General features: G+C 39.8%; 1 protein-coding gene across 1 annotated transcript in view; it reads left to right on the top strand.

Moving 5' to 3' along the window:
* The first annotated feature begins 2,312 nt into the window (after positions 1-2,312).
* bcap31 (B cell receptor associated protein 31) overlaps positions 2,313-18,862 on the top strand; it is a 36,055-nt gene continuing 19,505 nt past the window's right edge. Inside the window, exons 1-5 of the mRNA XM_067593450.1 lie at positions 2,313-2,471; positions 6,583-6,682; positions 10,009-10,109; positions 10,548-10,692; positions 17,383-17,518. Coding sequence (XP_067449551.1) covers positions 6,591-6,682; positions 10,009-10,109; positions 10,548-10,692; positions 17,383-17,518 — 474 coding nt within the window. The 5' untranslated portion in view covers positions 2,313-2,471; positions 6,583-6,590. The remainder of the gene's footprint in view (positions 2,472-6,582; positions 6,683-10,008; positions 10,110-10,547; positions 10,693-17,382; positions 17,519-18,862) is intronic.

Here is an 18,862-nt window from a genome sequence, read left to right as displayed (position 1 = left end):
CATTCAATCAGCCGGAAGTTTGAAGAAAGTTTGAAGAAAGCCATGAACGTTATGTCAGTTATGTCAGAGTGGGTAAAACCTGTTTGATTTGATCTGAGTCTCAGAGATAACACAGTGTTGTGCTTACAAGCCAAAACCTGAAAAATATCCACATATCTTAGTTACTTACTCAGGCCCTTTGCTCCTCCAGGGAGCATAGGCCATTGACGAATGACCTCCATTTCACTTGATTACTAGTGATTCCCTCTAGGTCTCCCCAGTCGAGCCCACTTCCAGTTATTTCTGCCTGGACATCTCTCCTCCAGCTGTTCCTGGGTCGACCTCTTTTTCTTGTTCCCTGTGGGTTCCATTTCAAGGCTTGTCAGGTGATGTTTGTGGCAGGTTTCCTGAGGGTATGCCCAATCCAACTCCACTTTCCCCTCAGAATTTGTAAGGTGATGGGATCCTGGCCTGCTCTCCTCCACAGATCCACATTTCTTACTTTGTCTCTCCACCAGATTTTGAATATACTTCTTAGGCAGGTGTTAATGAATGTCTGTAGTCTGTTCGTTGTTTTTTTGGTTGTCCTCCATGTCTCAGATCCATACAGCAACACCCGCTTGACGTTGGTGTTAAAGATTCTCAGTTTGTTGAGATGTTTTTTGAGCTCTAGATCTTTCTGAGCATGTTAAACACCACCCTCGCCTTGTTGAACCAGCTTTTTATATCAGCCTCTGTCCCTCCGGTGCCTCTTCCAGGTTACTGTTGTTCATGAGGACGGGGTTGTTGGATTTGGAATGGATCTTCATGATCTGTGTCTTAGCTGTATTGGGTGTCAGTCTTATATCTTAGTACCAGATCAAAATAAAACCTCATTAAATCTAAGTGATCCATGGTTGAGACTGAATCCTTAAATCCAAAGCACAAGTTATCAAATTGATATCACAAAATTGTTATCTTTTCCTCCATGGCTCCGTACATTATAAAGGAAGCCAAATGTTCTCTGGTAGAAGCTTCTCACATGTGAATATTCACAAGTTTTCCAGTTTTCCATGATAGTAAAGTCAACAACTTTGTGTTTTTAACAGCTGTTCAGATAAAATAAGTCATCTGAATATGTTCACTTGGGCTTCAGGGAATAATCAACATTTTCTAAACTGAACAATCAATGAATTATTAAAGTAATAGTTGGTTGCAGCCTCACAGTTCTCCTATGATGGAATAATACGACCTGTCCTTCAGTTTTCTGTGTGCAGTATAATAAAAAAAACAACAACTTTACAGCTAATGAGCTAAATAGAAACTAAAACTATTAAAGTCTTCAAACAGAGTCTCTCTTCAAGATGGAGGTTGGAGGACCAGTCAGAGGTCAGACTGGACCTCACTGCTGCATATTTAGAACTAATATGAGATTAATCAGATTATATAGACCCAGATGATGTGGAGGAAACCTGGCAGTTGCTTTGCCTGGTTGGTAATCCGGCCTTGATTGTAAATAATGGATGAATGGATGAACATAACAATTTATAAGGACACAGAGAACTCAACAACACAGTAAATTAAGTGAGTAATTAATAAATATTTTACTTAAAATTCTCAGTGGCATGGCTTTCTTTCTCAGAAATGACAGGAAATTAATCTTGATGACAGGAAGAAACTCTTTTCAGGTTCGTTTTTTATGAATCTTGTCATATATGTAAAACAATTGATTATGTGAAATAATAGTATTTAGGATCATTTAATAGTAATAAAAATATTTTATTTACATATTTATATATTATTTATGTTCTATGTAATTTAATGTAGATAATTAAATGTTTGTTCAACATTTTCAGCTTTTGAAATGATTTGAGAATCTGTAAGAAAGCTAAAGTGAAGAAATGATAATGTGAAAACATGAAACTATATATTGTATAACTCCTCACAAAATGTTTCTTCTTCTTTTGTGTTATTTGATCTATTTTTATTGTATTGATTTATTTATTTTAACTTGTATTTATTCTGTCTTGTATTTGTTTGTTTATTTTTTCTTGCATTTATTTATAGGGTACTGCTCTTTAGATTAATAATAAATAAATAAATAAATAAATAATGTATTTAATTCGTACTGCACATTCGCAGTGAACCTCAAAGTGCTACAGTGTTAAAAACATGTAAAGAAAATAACAAGAGTTAAGATGAAAAAGCTTTCTGAATAAAAAGCCTTTTAAGGCTGTTTTAAAACAGTAACTTAATTCCTTAATGTTGCTGAAATGTTTGTTAAGACGCAATGCTGTGACGTAAGACGCTGTCAGCACCTGGTCCCGCCCCTCTTTTGCGGCGCAACCAATCACGTGTCGGGATCGGGATGAGCTGGCATTAAACGCCGGAAGTCTTTTGAAAACGAAGCTAAGCTAACAGGCTAACTAACCTGCCCAGCAGACGTTTGTAAGCTGAGCTGATCAGCAGCGTGTGGACGAGTTTTCTCCGAGTTTGTTTCTGGATCCTCTGAGGTGAGTCTTAGCTGCTGGATGCTTTTAAATCTCTAGTTTCTTATTGTGCCACAGACTCCTGAAGCTAACATCTGCTAACTGCTAACACCAACTTTAACTAACAGTTGAGAGTCTGGCGCGAAAGTATATTCTTGTTTTATTAACAAGCAGCGGTGACGAATATTCAATCAGTAAAAACAACTAAACAACTTCAAACTATGGAGACACAGTATGTGTGGAGCCAAAACAGAAACGTTCCCAGCAAGTAGACTGAGCCCATGCTAGCTGGCTAACACGATGTTGAAGTTAGCTTCTGATTCGTAGTTGAGGGAAAAGTGAAAGGCACATAAATAATGATATTTAGATATTTATTTGATTCTCCGTTTTGTCACTGCTTACTCTTGTGAAAAGGTGTTACAAATCGTAGCAAAAAAAGCTTTAACGCTGTTTAAACACACTGTCATAATTTGTGGAGGCTATATTTTGCTTATGAAACCAGAAAAGGGCGATTTCACTGTTTTTTTCCAACATTAAACCTATAACTACATTTAGATTTGTCAGATCTGGACTAGAATATCCAGGAGACTCCAGAGACATAATTAAAACACTGTTTCAGATTTGTGAAACCTTTATTGTATTTGTGAAAACTGAAGAAAGGGGCGTTTTCACTGATATTTCTCCATCCAGACCACATAAGACCTGATTTAGAAAAACATATTTAGACTTTTAATTAATCTCTGGAGTCTCCTTGTTAATCAAGTCCAGATATGACAAGTCTAAGTAAAAGCATTTTATGTATGTTTTTATGTTTCCCTTAAAATTCAACTTACCCCCGAATCAGAAGCTAGCTTCAGCATCGTTTCATGCTTGTCACAATCCAACAAATAGACGGGACCCACATATTGTATAGACTTCCCTAAATTAGGTTGTTCTAATTCCAGCAAATATACGAAATTAAACTTTAAGAGCCTAAAACCTTTTTAAGGTGTCTAACATACACTATAACCAACTTATTTAAGCTTTAAAAAGTGCGTGTCATCGCCAGCAAATAGACGGTGTTTACAGAAGGTTTGTTTTTATGTTTCAACACTTCGCATGAAGCTGTGTCGCGGCTGTTTATCTTAAAGGAGTCAATATGCGATATTTTTTGGGCTAAAGATCTGTTTCTCCTCCTACACAGAGATAGAAAACTGTCAATGAGTAAAATGTGTCGCACTTTAGCTGAGTGTTGCTTCATGTCTCACAGAGCTGCTCGACTCTGTTTTTAAAATGTGGGTTAAATGTTAAAGTCCGACGGGACGTCTGATGATGATGATGATGATGATGATGATCTGATGTTTCTACAGCGTCACTGGAACATCAGCAGTTGGTTTGCAGGAGTTGCAGCGTTGTTGCAGCATTGCATGACACAGCTGCTCTGAGCTGCCACGCCCCCTCCACACACACACACACACACACACACACACACACACACACACACACACACACACACAGTGTTTTCATCACTTCAGAGGACATTACATTGACTTACATTCATTTCCTGGAGACTTATGCTAACCCTAACCATGACCACCACATGCCTAACCTGAAGCCTTACCCTAACGTTAATATAACCCTAAACTAACCTTAACTTTAAATCAAGTCTTCACCCTAAAATAAATGATTTTACGTTAAGGGGACTTGCTTTTTGTTCACATAAGGGAGGCGAATCCCCACAACATGAGGAATACCTGGACCACACACACTCTCTCACACACACACTCTCACACACACACACACACTATAAAGCACAAGTAGTTCTGCAACTAAGGATCATTTTCACATTGATTCATCTGCTGATTATTATCTCAGTTGAACGTTTGGACTTGAAACATCCAAGATAAACGTCTCCACACAAAGACATCCAGTTACAGTGATTATGAAACAAAGGAGAAGTTGGAAACAGAATATTTGGCATTTTTGCTGTAAAAAAAATGAGCGAAATGATTAAATGATTATCAAAATAGTTGTTCATTAATTTTCTGTCAATTGACAAATCGTTGCAGCTCCGTTGACCGTCGTAATACAACATTCACATGTTCATGTGTTGATTTAATGAGTAGTTGGTGTTTGTGGAGCTTCAACGATTAGTCGATTGAAAGAAAGAGCAGAGGTCATGTTTCACAATAGTAATCCAGGACTATCAGATTATTACAGATTACTTTAATTAGAGCTGCAGCGATCAATCAGCTAGTTGATGGAAAATTAACCTGCAGCTGTTTTAATAATCACTTAATTGTTTTAGTCATAACTCAAACATATATGACAAAAACTGGACTGAGATTTAGCTGCTTTTCTTTTTTTTCTTACATCATATAGAATTAAATATTCTGGTCTTCTGACTTGATGACGTCAGCTTGAGCTCCCTGCTATAAACAGACATTTTCACTGTTTTCTGATGTTTTATTTACCTGCCAGATTAAACAATAATGAAAAAATAATCGTTAGTTGCAGCTCAAATCTGAATCCTCGTGTGTAAAGTGACTCATGTTGCAGTTGGAGACTAAAGACCATAAACAGCCGCCTGCTTCGTTTATGTTGATCTGAAGGTCTGTTGTTGTTGTTGTCTTGGAAAATAACGGCATTAACACATCGTTTCTGTACATTGACCACCTGAAGAAGAAATCTGATCAGGTTCAACCAGCTGATCCTGTAAAATAAAAACAAGAGTTGGATTAAAATGTCATTCCTGAGGGCAGGATCACATTTGATCTGGAGGGTCTGATTGAGCCCGCAGGCCGATAAAACGAGGCTTCACACGTATCTAGAAGCTTCCTTCTGTCCTGGTGATTCAGCTGCTCTGAGTGTTTTTTATTGATCTTATTTTCAGCAGAAAGTTGCAGATCTAAACAGGACACACGCGGCCTCTAATCATCCTCTCAGCTTCTGTTTAATTCACTTTGATTTTTATATCCTGCGTGAGGTTGTGCTGTTACTTTATATCTGAAGGACAGAGACGTTTCTGAACGCTTTGTGCTGAAGCTGCTTCACATATCAACTGTTTTTATATCAAAACATGAAAGTATTCACTGATATTTACTGTTTGAACTGCAGCAATTAGTTGATAGAGAGAAAATTAATCTGCAATATTCTGATTAATCAAATAATAGTTTTAGTAATTTTGTCTGAAAAAAGTAGTTATTAGTATTATTATAAAATATAATCCTATTGGTCCTCTATGACAGTAAACTGAATGTCAGCTTGGGTTTTGACAAACATTAATCAATATTTTTCATAATTTTCTGACATTTTTTGGACCAAATGACTAATCGATTAATCTAGAAAATAATTGTCAGTTTAATCAATAGTGAAAATATTTGTTAGTTGCAGATTTAATGCTTTTCTTTGTTCATACATGATAGTAAAGTGAATATTTTTGTATTTTGGACTGTTGATCAGATAAAACGAGACATTTGAAGATATTTTTCTCTATTTTGTGACATTTTATAGATAAATCAAGTTGCAGCTCTGCTGTTTATTCTATTAATACATAAAGAGGAATAATAGTAGTTTTGATTTCATTCAAACTCTGGTAAAGATGTAGTATTGAGTGCAATAAACTGTAAACCTGTACAGTCCTGAACTGTGAGTGAGGGCTGCACAATTATTTTCATTATTGATTATTTTCTCAATTAATCGTTTTGTCTATAAAATGTCAGAAAATACTGACAAATACCTGTTGAAGCTGATGATGACGTCTTCAGATCCAACAGTCCAAAACCCAAACATATTCAGTTTACTGTTGTAGAAGATTAAAGAAACCAGAAAATATTTATTTTATTATATTAATTTAATGTGAGAGAGTGGAACCAGAGAATTTTGCATTTTTTCCTAAAAAAAAAAAAAAATCACTAAAATATTATTCGATTATCAAAAGAGTTGCAGATATTATCATTTATGACAATGATGGCATTGACATCTTACATTTAAGAAGCTGAAACCAGCTAATATTTGTTATTTTTGCTTAAAAAAGACCAAAATGATTATTCAATGACATAAACTGCTGGTCATTTCTTTGAAATTCACTCCCTGTTGTTGGATATGTCACCTGGTCAGTTTATTTATTTATTTTTACCCTGTTTTACCTGTTCAGGTGTCAGGATGAGTCTGCAGTGGACGGCGGTGGCCACCTTCCTGTACGTGGAGGTCTTCTTTGTTCTGCTGCTCTGCATCCCCTTCATCTCACCTAAGAGGTCAGTAAACACCACCTGTCCTTTACACACCTGTCCTTTATTCGCCTGTCCTTTATTCGCCTGTCCTGTATAAACCTGTCCTATACTCACCTGTCCTGTATAAACCTGTCCTTTACACACCTGTCCTGTATAAACCTGTCCTTTACTCGCTTGTCCTGTATAAACCTGTCCTTTACTCGCCTGTCCTGTATAAACCTGTCCTATACTCACCTGTCCTGTATAAACCTGTCCTGTATAAACCTGTCCTTTACTCGCCTGTCCTGTATAAACCTGTCCTTTACTCACCTGTCCTGTATAAACCTGTCCTTTACACACCTGTCCTTTACTCGCCTGTCCTGTATAAACCTGTCCTTTACTCACCTGTCCTGTATAAACCTGTCCTATACTCACCTGTCCTGTATAAACCTGTCCTTTACTCACCTGTCCTGTATAAACCTGTCCTTTACTCACCTGTCCTGTATAAACCTGTCCTATACTCACCTGTCCTGTATAAACCTGTCCTTTACTCACCTGTCCTGTATAAACCTGTCTATACTCACCTGTCCTGTATAAACCTGTCCTTTACACACCTGTCCTTTATTCGCCTGTCCTTTACACACCTGTCCTTTATTCGCCTGTCCTTTACACACCTGTCCTTTATTCGCCTGTCCTGTATAAACCTGTCCTATACTCACCTGTCCTGTATAAACCTGTCCTTTACTCGCCTGTCCTGTATAAACCTGTCCTTTACTCGCCTGTCCTGTATAAACCTGTCCTTTACTCGCCTGTCCTGTATAAACCTGTCCTTTACTCGCCTGTCCTGTATAAACCTGTCCTTTACTCGCCTGTCCTGTATAAACCTGTCCTTTACACACCTGTCCTTTACTTGCCTGTCCTGTATAAACCTGTCCTTTACTCACCTGTCCTGTATAAACCTGTCCTTTACACACCTGTCCTTTACTCGCCTGTCCTGTATAAACCTGTCCTACACTCGCCTGTCCTGTATAAACCTGTCCTACACTCGCCTGTCCTGTATAAACCTGTCCTACACTCGCCTGTCCTGTATAAACCTGTCCTTTACTCGCCTGTCCTGTATAAACCTGTCCTACACTCGCCTGTCCTGTATAAACCTGTCCTTTACTCGCCTGTCCTGTATAAACCTGTCCTACACTCGCCTGTCCTGTATAAACCTGTCCTACACTCACCTGTCCTGTATAAACCTGTCCTTTACTCGCCTGTCCTGTATAAACCTGTCCTACACTCGCCTGTCCTGTATAAACCTGTCCTACACTCGCCTGTCCTGTATAAACCTGTCCTATACTCACCTGTCCTATACTCACCTGTCTTGTATAAACCTGTCCTTTACTCGCCTGTCCTGTATAAACCTGTCCTATACTCACCTGTCCTGTATAAACCTGTCCTTTACTCACCTGTCCTATACACATCTGTCCTGTACTCACCTGTCCTGTACTCACCTGTCCTGTACAGAGTCTCTGTATTTTCATCACTATGAGTGATTACAGACACTTTTAATAGATTTCCTCGTTCAGCTGGTGTTTTGAGTCGAAGCCTGAAGCTCATTGATTGAAACACTCTGCAGTCTGTTTACTGGAACACAGAGCAGCTCTGTGTGAATCTGATCAGATTAAAACCCGTCAGACCTCCTGACTGACTGAAAACTGATCAGCTCTGATTAACTCGACTCACAGAACAGAAGCTTCACTTCACTGATTACTGAGTCTGTTTGTGTCACTGTGACTGAACGTCTTTAAGAAACTCAGAGGGAGATTCTTACAGAGCAATTCAATAAAGAAGTCATATTTTCTCCTGTTGCTTCACAGCAGGAGACAGTCGAGGCTCTCTGTGTTCAAACCGCAGCGCGTATCTTCTAACTGGATCTGTAGTTTGTTCCTGTTTGTAGCTGCAAACACGACACTCTCTGGTGAAATTCAACGATTTGAATGATTATGTAGGGAGGAGGGGGGGGGGGGTCAGACGCACGGATCAACCACATGTTTATAATGCAAATGTTGCTGGTTGCTGTTACTTTTAATGTTGCTATGTGACGGAGCTACAGAAGGTTAGCTTGTCCAGATCGAGCTTTAGAGCTGCAGCTAATGATTATTTTTATTATTCTTTAATCTGTCAACTATTTTCTTGATTGATTGATTGATTGATTGATTGATTGATTAGTTGCCCGATTCCCAAAGCCCAAGGTGACGTCTTCAAATGTCTTGTTTTGTCCACAACCCAAAGATATTCAGTTTACTGTCATAGAGACTAAAGAAACCAGAGAATATTCACATTTAAGAAGCTGGAACCAGAGAATTTGCATCTCTTAATTGTTTGTCGCTGTTGCTGGATCAAGCAAAGCTAATCATTCGCTTTGGGGCAGCGGTTTGCTTCTGAAAGCTGAGTATCCAACAATATCAGCGTCAAAACACAGAGGCCTGTTTTCTGTCCTGCAGACTGACGGCGTCTTGATGCACTTTAAGTCTCCAGAGAAGCTGCAGTTTTATCACATTCGCTCTCGGATCATCTCACATCTCAGAATACTTCTGTCTGTACTGACGTGAGCTGCAGGCGTTAAAAGATGTAAAGAAGAGATTGAGAAAGAGAGAAAGTCAAGAAAAAGATACTGGCTAGCAGAGGCAACAAGAACAAAATAGGTGTAAAAATAATTCGTCTGCAGCTTTTTATCTATTGGTGATTAAACCAACTGATCAAAAAAATCAACATATTAGTCAATAAAGTAGTGAAATGGGGCCTCTGGTTCTCTCATAGACAGTGTTAGTTAATCAACAACTGTGTTAGAAAATATCTGGTTCTTCAGTAAAAAGTCGAAGCTAAAAGACTAAACGTAAAGATTTCGAGGTAGAAGTTAACTACGACTCCCAGTGTGCATTTCACCAAGCTTAACATTTGGTCATGTGCTGCTAACGGCGAGCAGAAGTTAAAGCGGCACCACACTGACTTCCAAACTCGATTTAATGTGACAAATGACTCCATAATTTCCCACAGGACAACAAGGTTTTTATTATTATTTATTAGTATTTTTTCTTATTTATAAATGATATAAAACAGGAAGTGTTGAGTTTGCAGCTTTGTGTTTCCAGACATCAGCTTTATTTACTGTTTACTGACTGAGTTTATTAGTTTGAAGGTTTCATGTGACTCTGCTGTGTTTCTGATTGGCCACTAGATGGAGTCAGAGCTCCAGGTTTACTGTCTCAAACACACAATCTGTCTGCAGTGTTGGATTCTTCTTCTTCTACTGTGTCTCTGCTGTATGTTGTTGTAACGTTGTCTCAGCGTTCTGATGCGATTGTGTGTGTTTGATCCTGCAGGTGGAATAAAATCTTCAAGTCTCGTATCGTCCAGACCATCGCTCTCTATGGAAACACTTACTTCATGGTGGCCATGGCGATCCTCGTCTTCCTGCTCATCGGTGCGTGCGTGCGTGCGCGTGTGTGTGTGTGTGTGTGTGTGTGTGTGTGTGTGTGTGTGTGTGTGTCAGTTAAAGGAGTGTTAAGCAGTTGAGCTTTTAGCAGATTGTCTCAAAGTCACAATCTGCGAAACAAATATATTTAAATAGAAAAAACAAGTTGTAGCCCCGCCTACTGTCACTGCTCAGAACACATGATTGGAAGATGTTGTCACTCCCTGATTGATTGATTGATTGATTGACAGACCTTTAACTCCAAACAACAACTTTTTGGGACGTTAGAGATGATTAAAAATATATGTCCGAAGTAAAGCTTGTAGAGCTCATGACTTCTTACGTTTGTTTGTAATAATAACTGTTACACAGGTTTCATTGATACAGAATGATGATGTTCTTAATGTGTGTGTGTGTGTGTGTGTGTGTGTTTGTGTGTGTGTTCAGATGCGTTTCGCGAGGTGAGGAAGTACAGCGTGACAGAGAAGGTGGATCTGACCAACAACCCGACGGCCATCGAACACATTCACATGAAGCTGTTCAGAGCTCAGAGGAACGAGTACATCGCCGGCTTCGCCCTGCTGCTCTGCCTGTGAGACACACACACACACACACACACACACACACACACACACACACACACACACACACACACACACACACACACACACACACACACACATCGCCAAATAAAAAACCTCCATGGATTAAAAACTCATAGAAAGAGTCATAATTGAGCTCGTTTGCAGAGCAGCGGCTCTTATAATACATCCAACAAGTAAACACTGCATACACATAACATTTAGTGCACATGAACACTGAGTAAAGATGCAAAGATTGATATCTGGATTTCAAGAATCGATTATGAATCATTCAAATAAGAAACTATAGAAAAAAGCTTCCCAAACAGGTCAGTGAAAATAGGAAACAAGGAGAGGAGCTGTGAGATTGTTGAATATGTTCAACATACAGTGTGTACAAATACAGACACTAAGTGACATGAAGAACACAGCAGCTACTCTGGACTGCAACGTGTTTCAAGCTTGCTGCTCTTACAGGCATTAAGAGGTTTATATTGACGTGTCTCTAGAAACAGAGAAAAGGCAGGAAGTGACACGGTGAATAGTCATACTGAGAATCAATGTGTACAAAACAATAATGGGACGCTCACATACATAGACACAGTATGTATGTATGTATGTGAGCGTCAATATCTGTACATACAGAGTATTTGTGTCAAGCTAGAAACACTTTGCAGTCTAAAATAGCTGCTGATCGAAGCCTTTCATGTGTTCTTTGTTCCATTTAGTGCCTGTTTTTATACACATAATGAACATATTAAATTATCCAACACAGTTTCAAGGCTCCTCTCCTTTTTTTCTGAGTCATTCAAATAAGATTAACACTATCAGAAGATACATAAATAAAAACTACCTAACCCTAGCTCTCATCCTAAGGGTCTGTTTTTGCTAAAATTAGTGTAATAATTTCATGTTTTTAGTTTAAATTCTAGCTGCAGCACTTTTCTACTGCTACACACACTAAAATGTCCTCACTACAGTGGTTTAAAACTAACACTGGTCCCCACAAATGCACACACACACACACACACACACACACACATCAGATCATGGTCACTTTTGAGGACATTACATAGACTTACATTCATTTTCTGGAGACTTACCTTAACTCTAACCTTAACTAGGGACGTGGCTTTTGTCCCTGATTGGACCAGCCGTCCCCAATTAACAGGTCTTAAGTCTGAAATTTGTCCCCAAAAGTAGCCTATGACAGACCACACACACACACACACACACGCATCAGATCATGGTCACTTTTGGGGACATTACATAGACTTACATTCATTTTCTGAAGACTTAACCTAACCATAACCACAACTTGCCTAAACCTAACTCTAACCTAACTCTAACCTAACTCTAACCTAACTCTAACCTTAACCACTGACCCCAGAATCAGATTTTTCCCAGTTGGGTACATGGCTTTTGTCCCTGATTGGACCAGCCGTCCCCAATTAACAGGTCTTAAGTCTGAAATTTGTCCCCAAAAGTAGCCTATGACAGACCTCACACACACACACACACACACACACACACACACAGAGCGACAGGCAGACGGATCTAAATACAGAGGAATTTTACAGTATGGATGGAAAGAATGAGCAGCTGACTGTGTGTGTGTGTGTGTGTGTGTGTGTGTGTGTGTTGCCATTGACAAACTCTCAGTCACTGTACAGTGTAAATCCTCCAGCCTGATCCTGACTGGACAGTTTATTAGGTGTGAATATGTTTTGGCCTCTGATTGGTTGACCCTGTCTCAGGTCGGGTCAGACATGGATCAGTTCTGATTGGTTTCAGACTGCCTGTCACATGGTGCACCGTGATTAGCGGACAGCTTGTTGTCGAGGGCAACGGTCTGAGTGATTATTATAAAGTTTATTCAAAGTGTAAAATCACAGAAGTCTCAGTGCTGTTTACATGATGTTACTGACACGTTACAGATCAAATAAAATAAAAACTCAAGCAGAACAGAAACCAGTGTTGAGGAAAGTTACAGGTTTTACAATCAGGGTTTAATTATTGAAGTGCAGGCGAGTGAAAATAGTTTCAAGTCTTGGTCTCGTGATGTTTGTCTCTCCTGATGTGGTAAATTATTCCACAGGAGAGGAACCGGGTATAAAAATGCTCTGGACTGCTCGTTAATGTTTGGAGATGGAGGAACGCCAGCGTCCTGTGACCTGAGTGTACGTGGAGGAATGTAGGGACAGAGAGGTTCTGCCAGGTAGGACGGTGATGACGAGTTTTATAGGTGACTAATGCGCTGCCTGTTCAGAACGGGGCTGATCGTTTGACCTCCGGCCGCTGCTTCGACGCGGAGATGAAATGAAGAAACATTGTGTTATACACAGATGTTATAAACAGCTAGTAAGTACTCTAATAGTGAATAAATGCTCTTTTCTCATTTCAAGTAGCCTAAAATAAGGGCTGCATTTCAAAATAAAATGAAGTGCATCCTAAAGTAAAGTGGATCGATGATATCGGACTCTTGGATCGTTTCTTTTCTGTTCCTTCAGCGTCGTTTTCAGTCTGATTAAACGGCTTCATCGATCAATAATGGCCACAATCATTCACTGGATGTCTAGATTGCAATCTAAACAATGGGAGTCATTAAACTGGCTGCTTGAATGACTCTGACAGTTGTTCTGTCTGAATCTAAATAAACACAGTGCACAGGATGAGTCACATGTTCCTCCTCTGTGGGCTGTTTGCGGCCTGCAGGGGGCGCCGGCGGTGACGGCTCAGTCTGGCGGGTGTCAGGCTGCTGTTCGACGTGCAGCAGCTGCTCCGTGACTCACCGCAGCAGCAGCAGCAGCAGTAACAGCAGCAACAGCAGCGCAGCATGTGATGCGGCAGCTGCTACTGCTACACAAGAGTCCAGTAGGAAGTGCTCCAGCGTTTAGACGGAGCCCTCTGACAGACGGTCCACTGTAATCTGGGACTGTGACTCAGGAATTTCCAGCCCTTGGCCAAGAAGAAAATATGGACCACGAGTTAGTGGAAACACTGAAGCGCTGGCAGCTGATGGGATTATTTCAGGCCTGTGAAGTAACTGACGGCCATATTTGGAACTGAGAGAATCATCTCTTAAAGACGCCTCTGAGACAAGAAATCCTCTCTTTGTCCTGATAATACGACTCCACTGTGAACTCTCACACACACACACAAATAAAACAAAACCTGCCTGATTCTCTGGTGGGTCAGAATGTCCCTGAATGCACCACCAGGGACATACTGGACAGACTGGACTAGAGGATGGTAACTGGGGAGGGATATCGCCAGAATTTTACTTCATACTTTATTACTTTATTACTGTAAAAAAAAAAAGAAAAAGAATATTGGCCCGAATATTAGATAACCCGCCTCTCACTTCCCCCTCTAACAGCTGTTTTTTTAAAAAGCTTTTTTGAAGCTACAACACAATTTGACACTTGTTCTGTTTGGAAAGTTTCCCTGAGATACTATGAATCCAAGCAGAAGAGAGTCCTCATGCTTGTAAAAGTGAAACCCGTCCGTCCGCTCGTCATTAATTTATTTCCTTCGGCGGCAGAAAAACACGTAACGTGAGCCTGGAGAAACTTGTGCAGGTTAAACTGAGCTAACCAAACACATGTTGTGCTGAATGTCTCCAACAGACAAACTATAAACAGACTGGAAGAAACTCGCTAGCCTAGCAACATTAAGACTACAGGCAACCCAGAATGCAACGCTCTCTGTAGGATTCGCTGCTACGCCGGGACTCTCGCCAATGTTGAGAACATGTAACTGACTCGTCCCCGAATATTAAACAGCCCCACTCTTTCAAACAGAATTTCCAGAATAAGATGCGGTGATGTATTTACATTTTTAATATAATGAAATATTGTTTTTTAGAGCAGAATCAGCAACTTTACTATATAAACTCAGTAATATTAGAAATAAATCTAAAAGCTCAAAGTTTGAGAATGATCAACAAGATGCGTCACTGAACAGGCTGATCAATCAGCTTTCCTTTCAGCTGGTTAGCCAATCAGACGGGCTGTTTAAAACATACCAGCGGTGAAAATATTGATTTTCTAAAAGCTTGTTTGATGAACAGATGTTCTGATAAATGACTCTTATTGGCGTTTTCCTCGGTTTTATTGGGAAGTGTTTTTTGGTACAAAATTTCCTTTTTGTGTGTCTGTGTTGAGCTGCAGTGGAAGGATGATTACAAACAGATGGACATTTGTACTAAAAAGGTTTTAACTTTGGAGGATTTGACTAATTTGGACGACTGAAGTCTCATTTCAGCTTTCGAGAAACTTTAGAATTCATTTTTGCACAAGATGAGGGCTGTGGACTTTAAGAAGGGATCTCTTTATGTCCAGTATAGGGAAGTAAAATTACTTCACACTGTGATCAGCTTGGATTTAATGGAACCAAACAAACAGTTCGCTGCAAATGGAAAAACTCTAAAAACACCACAAACAAAAGCAGCTTGTTTAACGTTTAAGACACATGACTTTAGATGCAGCTCAGTGTTTCTTTCTCTTAGATTCTTCACATGTGCTGAAGAACCAAAAAGTCCTGCACGCCGTCCATCACTTGTCCTCATTAAACAACAAACTAGCTGCATGTCTGTAGGTCAGCTAGCTAGCTAACGGCAGCATTAGCAAGTCATGGCTACAGATGAGGAGCCTGGCCCTACTATGTCTCTGAGGTGATGCTGCGTTCACTGTGTCCTCTCTGAAAACTGGTAATGACGGCAGTGGAAATGAGAATGTTTCATCATGATATTTGGTAAAACCAGTATATTAGCACATGTCTTGTCCAGTATGATCACAGCGAGCTAAAGCTGGTCTGATGTTCATTCGGGTTCCTGACTGTTGAGAACCGTGATCCTTTCAGGTTAGAATTAGGTCTTGGTCAGGATGCATTATGTCAACAAATTGTCTTTAGAAGTTTAGGTTTTGGGAGGCATCCTATCAGGTCACTGCGACGGATCATTGAGCTCAGACAGACGTCGAGTCTCTGCAGGTTTGTTTGACTGAAATGAAGTGAAGTCGGTTTCTGTCTGGAAAAAAGAAAGAGGTCAAAGTTCAGTGTCATCTGGTTAAAGTTAAACATCTAAAATCAGCGGGTCTGCAGCTGGGTGACAAACACCCCTCCCTGAGTGGGGACAGTTATTCTGTACATTTGCCCTTACAGTGCCCCCCCCCCCCACACCTCAGCCCCGCCAACCTCGCCGTGAGTCACATTACATCACCGCCTGTCAACGCCACGCGCAGCAGATACACCTCAGCCGGGAAATGTCAGGGGTGACTGAGTGTGTGTGTGTGTGTGTGTGTGTGTGTCTGCATGTATGTACAGTATATACTGTATGTGTGTATAGTGAACAGCTATATTAGGTTGTGTGTGTGTGTGATGTCTTGAGAGTGTGTGACAGATGATTGGCTGTTTGTGTCACACCTACACACACACACACACACACACACACACACACACTCTCACACTCTCATATCTAAGGGCTCAGGTGTTGTTGTTGTTTGTGTTGCTCTCACGTCATTAAGTCTCTCTTATTATCAGTTATTGTTGTGATCACTTGATGCACTCAGTAGATCAGCTGGTGGCACCGGTCGCTGCTTCAAACCCTAAAATAACAACAGACGTGTTAAATATACTTAGAGAAACCTGTTTACATAAATAATGTCTGGAAGAAGCTGAACAGCAGCAGTAAATAAAGACTAAATGAACAGATGAACTCGTTTACAGTGAGAGTTTATATATCTGAGGTTTTTTTCTTTTGTTATTTTTATGTATTATTGTTGTTTGAGCTTTAATTTTCATTATTGACCTTGGAAACAGTGGTTTGTAAAGTGCAACGATTAGTGGATTCATCGACAGAAAATTAATCGGCAACTATTTTGATAATTAAATAATGAGTTTAGTAATTTTTTAAGCCAAAAATGCCCCAAATTTTTCTGGTTTCAGCTTCTCAAATGTGATGATTTGATGCTTTTCTTTGTTATAATCGGTGAAATTATTATCTTTGAGTTTTGGACAGCTTTTCACTATTTTCTGACATTTTATAGACAAAATAAGTAATCAAGAGAAACAATTAGCAGTGCAACCAACAATTATTTTTATTCTTGATTAATCCTTTTGCCAATAAAAAGTCAGGAAATGGTGAAAACGCCTGTTATAAGTTCGTAGCGTTCATGATGACGTCTTCAGTCATCTTGTTTTGTTAGGATGACACACAGGAAGTCCTCAGATCCTCACAGAAGCTGCAACCAATAAATGTTTGATGTTTTTGCTTAAAAATGGACTAAAACGATTATTAATTTATCTAAATAGCTGATCGATTAATCATTGCAGCTCTGAAAGTGATGCAGTCCAGTAGAAGTCCTGTTTTCTGGAGCTTTCACCAACATCTTGTGTCTTTCAAATGATTCTTATTCATACAATATTTTCTGTTTTTAAAGAAGTTTGTTTATTTTACAATTAAAATATTTATTTGACATAATCAGTTGTTCTCGTCCAGAGTCACAGCCGCCGTCACAGGCTGAGTAGAACTCACCACCACATGTAAAAACAGTGGCGTGTCCCTTTTTTAATAAAGGTTATGCATCTGAATTCACTTTCTTTTTCACTCTATTGATCATTTCGTCCCTGTGACCAGTCTGACAGACGTGTGTGTGTGTGTGTGTGTGTGTGTGTGTGTGTGTGTGTGTGTGTGTGTGCAGGCTGCTGCGTCGCCTCGCCACCCTGCTCTCCCAGCAGGCAACGCTCATGGCGTCCAATGAAGCCTTCAAGAAGCAGGCGGAGAGCGCCAGCAACGCCGCCAAGAAATACATGGAGGACAACGAGTTGCTGCAAGAGGTGACACACACATGCACGCACACACACACACACAAACAGCCAGCTCTATTTATTACCAGGAAGGCTTGTTGTGGAAATATATTTTAAGACTGAAGAGAAAATAATCTGTTGGTGGAGAATGTTGCTAAGAGAAGACAGAAGAAGAAGAAGGAAAAGAAAAACGATGCTGTTTAAATTTTATTACACTAATAACACAAGTGACTCGAGCTGCAACAATTAGTCGATTAAGTAATCAGCAACTATTTTGATAATTTTTCATTTGTTTCCAACATTTTATAGACAAAATGATTAATCCAGAAGGTCATCTGTAGATTTATTGATATAAAAATAATCATTTGCAGCCCTAATTCATTATGGATTAATCTGCAGATTATTTCCTTTTAATAATTATGTCTGTCAGAAAATAATGAATAATTCCTGTTATAACTTCAACTGTCTTAGTTCGTCCGACCAACAGTCCAAATATATTCAGTTTACCGTCGATTATTACAAAGAAAAGCATCAAATCATCACATCTGAGAAACTGAAAGCTGCACATATTTGATACATTTGCTTAAAATTTTTTTATTATTGCATTATCAAAATAGTTGGCGATTAATTTTCTGGCTTTCAGCTGCAGCTTTACAAACTGCTGTTTCCAAGGTCAATAATGAACGTTCTGAAATATTCTCAAAATCTCTCATTTTCATAGCCAAAACGAAGAATTGAGGAAAATAATCGGCAGATAAATAATAATCAGGTGTGTGTGTGGGTGGGAGAGTTGCTGTTGTTCCCTCAGCTCACCAGTTGGGGGCAGCACTGATTTGCAACAGTTGATCTGAATCCAAATAAACACTGCAAATGTACAAGCACATAAAACCCTGCATGTGTCTCATTCACAGTGTTGCGCACACACACACACACACACACACACTCTCACTCTCACTCTGTGGTAATCTGACCAGGGTTTGTGTGGGGTGAGGAGATCACCAAGTCCTCTGCAGCTAAAAGGAGAAATTGCTTCATCTGCATGTGACAATCAATCACACCCACACACCCACATACACACACACACACACACACACACCCACACACCCACACACCCACATACACACACACACACACACACGCACACACAGAGTCTGGTTTCCAGGAAAATGTTTACATGTTGTATATTTCAGGACTTGGTAGCAACGTGAACTGATTTGAATGAATCACGGTGTTTGTTTATAACTCGGCTCTGCTGTTTGTTTCTCGTTAAACACGTTCTGAGACACGCTGACGATTCTCACAGGAAGTCAGGACGGTTCTGCAGGTTTCAGCAGCTGTTCGATCAGACATCTGTCCGATCTCAGCATTTTCCCA

This window comes from Thunnus thynnus, chromosome 6 (assembly GCF_963924715.1).
Source record: "Thunnus thynnus chromosome 6, fThuThy2.1, whole genome shotgun sequence".
NCBI classification, from domain to species: Eukaryota; Metazoa; Chordata; class Actinopteri; order Scombriformes; family Scombridae; genus Thunnus; species Thunnus thynnus.
This window is presented reverse-complemented; position numbering and strand designations above follow the sequence as displayed.